Source organism: Diceros bicornis, chromosome 10, assembly GCF_020826845.1.
Source record: "Diceros bicornis minor isolate mBicDic1 chromosome 10, mDicBic1.mat.cur, whole genome shotgun sequence".
NCBI lineage: Eukaryota > Metazoa > Chordata > Mammalia > Perissodactyla > Rhinocerotidae > Diceros > Diceros bicornis.
The window spans coordinates 74,747,143-74,752,034 of NC_080749.1; the positions used below are offsets into that span (position 1 = coordinate 74,747,143).

At 37.6% G+C, this 4,892-nt stretch overlaps 1 protein-coding gene across 1 annotated transcript; it reads right to left on the reverse strand.

Annotated features, from left to right (window-relative positions):
* Positions 1 to 117: 117 nt before the first annotated feature.
* C10H2orf66 (chromosome 10 C2orf66 homolog) lies at positions 118 to 3,810 on the reverse strand. Its single transcript, XM_058549495.1, has 3 exons — positions 3,685 to 3,810; positions 2,173 to 2,370; positions 118 to 522 (listed from the first exon to the last, which is right to left on the reverse strand). Exons 1-2 carry the CDS (start codon positions 3,802 to 3,804, stop codon positions 2,191 to 2,193), a joined length of 300 nt encoding a protein of 99 aa, XP_058405478.1. The 5' UTR covers positions 3,805 to 3,810; the 3' UTR covers positions 118 to 522; positions 2,173 to 2,190.
* Positions 3,811 to 4,892: the final 1,082 nt, after the last annotated feature.

The window sequence follows — 4,892 nt, forward strand, 5'->3', positions numbered from 1 at the left end:
TATTTATCACTTTCCCTGTATATGAAACTAAGCTTGTGAGGTCTTTCAATAGCATATGCTAAAAGTGAGAATGCATCTTTTTTTTAGGAAAAAGACAAATTTTAAACCAAAATCTCTGTTACATATAATAAACTAAAGTAAAAATGAGCAACATTCCTTTCAAATGAAAATATTAATTGATAAAAGGTAATAAAAATACAAGACAAGCTTAAAAGGAAACAATTCAGAAGCTCATCATTTCTTTGGACTTTATGGTGTTTTTGTAACTCTTGCAAATATATGCAGTGCTCTACATCGATATTTATGTTAAAAAGTGAGGAAAAAACAAGAAAAATACACACATAAGTCACATATGTTCCAAAGCTCAAGCTATTTATATGTAAATCTGGAAATGCTGAATAAAATCATTACAAACTGACAAATAAAAATGGAGGGGGAAAACACACACAAAAGTTTAGCCATGACCATTGTTGACTTTTTCTAATGAGATGCTTCATCTCTAGTTTTAAAATAGCCAGACACCTGAAAGAACAAGAAAATGTTATCAGGAAATAGAAAATGAAGACTACACTGTTAACACAAAGATCCAAAGATAAACATATTTCACTGAAAACTGTTTTTGTCTTCATTTTCTGATCAGAGATGTTAGGAAAGGAGAGCTTGTAATTATGAAATATTCTCCAAATCAGAAGCTGCCCTTCTTCCACAAAGTTGAATAATTCCCATTAAATTACAATACCACCAACTGGCTGCTTTCTGTTTCCTGCCTTAACCATGACCTCATTCCATGCTCACATGAAAGTATGTATTCAATGTTTTCTCTGACACTTTCTATGAGTTAGAGATTAGTATCTGCAATTTATAGTTGAAAAATCTAAGTCTAATCCTTAGACTTGTATGCAATACAGTCTCATACTGAAGTAGTTACTGTGGTGTTAACAAGTATTCTCTGTTTTAGTGTCTGCTACCCTAGGGCCTAAGTGTGAAAAATAGTCAAGGGAACCCTTCACTAACATCCTTTTGTTTATCCTATTTTATTTTCTCATCGTAGGACAGTTTTCAAGTGCATATGCCACATGGTAAATTGCATCTTCTTATTAGAATCACAGTCATTATTTTTAAAAAATCATCACATTTAAAAGAACTAATAATCAAAATCCCTTCACAAACATAATGAAGTGCAACAATTGTATGCTTTCTCACAATTTCATCCGTATGCTTGTGGAAGAATGGGAGTGGATTTTTTTTTTTATAATTTTATTTATTTATTTTTCCCCCAAAGCCCCAGTAGATAGTTGTGTGTCATAGCTGCACATCCTTCTAGTTGCTGTATGTGGGACTCGGCCTCAGCATGGCCGGACAAGCGGTGCGTCGGTGCGTGCCTGGTCCGAACTGGGCCGCCAGTAGTGGAGCCGCGCACTTAACCGCTAAGCCACAGGGCCTGCCCAGGAGTAGATTTTAATTATGATTCATTTCCCTTTATTACTCAGCAGAACCAAAAGCTAATAGACGAGAATCATAATGTATTTTCTTGGAATGCACCATACCTGTTCCTTTCTAAACGGTAGGTGTTTATTTGATAGGAATGCTAAAGTAATAAGAATAATAAAATTCAAATCTTAAACATAAATAAATTTCTATTTTTTCTATGATAAAAATGCCATCTTTACTAATATTCTACTTCTTTTTTCTTTAGGTGAGGAAGTTTAAGCTCAAATATATGCTTAATACTTTCTCCCAAAGAAAACCATTCTTTTAACTTTCACTTTCCATGTAATCCAACTGCACAATTTGACGTATTTCTTTATATATGATTTCCACATAACTTAGCTACATTATTCCACATAACGTAGCTGAAAAAAGATACAGGTAAAAGTGTGTATTTCATTATATTTAATAATCCTACTAAGAGTGATAATTTGACTACTTTAATGTATCTCTCCCCAGAAAACTATGCTAAAAAAAATAACTGTCATTTGTTTTTAAAAACAGACCGTAAAATACCTGAACCAAATCCGAATATTAACAGTGATGAGTATCATCAGAACTGAGCACTTATTTATATGAGGAAATAAAATCATTTCTCAAATAAATACTTTCAAAATCTCTTTATGACTTCATGACTGAGTTGTATGTTTGGACAGATCCTGGGAACAAAGCAATCAGTTTTACCTGCGCTCAGAAGAAACTTCAGCCTTTGAGGTAATTGGGAAGGGAGTTTTTCTGTTCTTCGTAATCTGCAAATGCGGATGCAATAAGTTCTGCCTGGAAAGAGAAGGGTCTGGGATTCTCATTCATGGAGAAAGTATTTGGAAACCTCCCAAGATCAAGACCTCTTCCCTTAAAATATGCCTGAAGGGTTCTGAAAAACTGAATAGAGAAAAAAAATGTTCAATGCCATATATAAATTAAACAGCAAAAATACTCAAAGATGAATATTTTCCCCCTGAATTGACTTTAGGGCTAATCTAGGAGGCAGGAGGTGGAAAACTCAGAAACAGAAGTACCAATTTTGGCTACTTCTTCTCCCCTCTACTGTCCTCCACCATGCCTTCCTTCTGACATTTCAACCCTTAACAAGATAATTCACCATTCTTGGTGGAAATCGAGAGAGGGATGTCCATTATTAACAGCACCACCGTTCATTGTCCATCTCTGGGTGCCAAGGTCGGGGACTTTAAATTGAACTCCACAGTGATCAGAGCTTGGTGCCTCCCCTCACTGACAGTGACATAGATCCCCATCACTGCCTTCTGCAAGAGTTTCTTTTCAGACATGGGGTTTTCAGCTTTCCTCTAGGAAATGAATACATAGAAGCTGTGCAAAGTGCTATCTGATTGTTTTAATCCTATATGGTTATGTTTCACATCATTTTCTTTAGGAAAACTATATTTTGAAATAGTAATGTCAGCATGTTTATTTATTTGGCTTTTTTTTGTGTGTGTGTGAGGAAGATCAGCCCTGAGCTAACATCCATGCCAATCCTCCTCTTTTTGCTGAGGAAGACTGGCCCTGAGCTAACATCCATGCCGATCTTTCTCCACTTTATGTGGGACACCGCCACAGCATGGCCTGACAAGCGGTGCATCGGTGCGAGCCCAGGTTCTGAACCCAGACCGCCAGCAACAGAGTGTGTGCACTTAACTGCTACGCCACGGGGCTGGCCCCTGGCATATTTTTTAAAAGAGAATTTTTACTGATATTCTGAATTCTATTTCCTAGATGCCTTTATGTTGAAAATAATGCCTAGTGAATTGACAAGAATACAGGTCAACTTTCTGTTTTTGCAATTGAGCTTTGCAAATGTTGGTTATATGAGACTCTGTTTTATTATCAGTTCAACCTAGGCAGTACAATGAGCACTTCCGTGTTACATTCCTGACTTTGTATGTGTATTAGAAATCAAGGCTATAAAGTCCATGTGTATATAAGACCATTTACAAATGTAGTGTGCTATGTGTGTATAAGATCATTTCTAAATATAAATTTGTTTCTCCTTACAGAAACAAATGTAGATTGGCCAGAGGAACAATAGGATGCCAGCCACTAGGCTAGCAAAACTCTTGTCCGGTCCTGTTGGGGAATCTTCTCAGTCCTTGGTAGGTCCTCTCTACTGTGCGATAGCAGACTACAGTGAGCATGAATCCAGCCTGCAGCCCAGCGTGTCCCAGTGTATGTTCTTACCAGCTCACGGTTTCTGGGGTTGTTGAGTGACTTCCATTTCTCTTCATTTCTCAGCGTGGCTCCATGCACAAGCCCAAGTAGCACCAGGGCAACACACAGCAGCAGGAATGCTTTGGGCATGGTGGAATGAAGCTGAGTGAAAGGAAGGACCAGGGAAATGTCGATGGTCACAGAGAAAGAGAGAGAGAGAGAAGGGAGGGCAAAAGTAGAAAAGAGAAAGAGGAAACATTGTTAAGTCAAGACAAGGAAGAAGAAATAGTATATTGGTTCACCTGAATTTTGCAGCCCGTTTTTTCCAGGTTCATTTGCAAGTGAGGCCCCCCAAATCCAGTTGATGGCTTAAAGGAGTCCATGATGATGACAGCATTATACAGTGATAAGCAAAGCAATTATGAATACAACCTAGAAAGTCTGAGTATGCCTTTTCATCTTTGAAAAAAATGCACTTTGTCTCCAAATGCACTTTGTCTTAAAACAAAAAAAAGAAGCTAACCTTAAATTACTTATGTGTTAGCAGTCTCAAAAAAAAGAGAAAAAAATATATACCCTAAACTGAGAAATGCACCTTACACACAGGTCTGAGACAGAAACACCATACCAGCATAAATAGAGATTGTCTCCCACTCAAAGGTGTGAAATGGACATGAAACACACAGAAAGGGCTAATTAAGCTTACCAGGAGTTTGGCTTTGGCTGGCGCCAGTTGGTTACCTTGCCTACAATCTGCAAGGTGATTCATGGCTACTTATAACCAGTGGATCGGCTGTAGGTGGGAGTCATTGACGTGAGCAAGGGGAATTCAAAAATAATGATTCCATTTTCATCCATGGCACAAAGACCCTTGAGAATCACTTCTTCAAGCTTCTTCAGGGTAACGGTGAACCTATTTGTCTTATAAATACAGCAGCCTCTCCTCCTAACCACTGAACATTTTATATGGATTTTAGAAAACACACAAGGCACTTCCACACAGCAAAGTGGCTTTCTCCTTTTTCACTGGTAAGAGAAATTGTATACACAGCAGCTGGGAGTATCATGATGATTATCCCACCTAATAGAATGCTCTTTTGGAGATACCAACTTTTCAAACTAACAGCATTTTTTGAACAGGAAATTCTATTGCAGGAGACAAAATTGCTCTTTGTGGCCTATACCTTATATTTCTTCTGAGAATCCCAAGAAGCTTTACAAATTTTAGATAGTGGCAT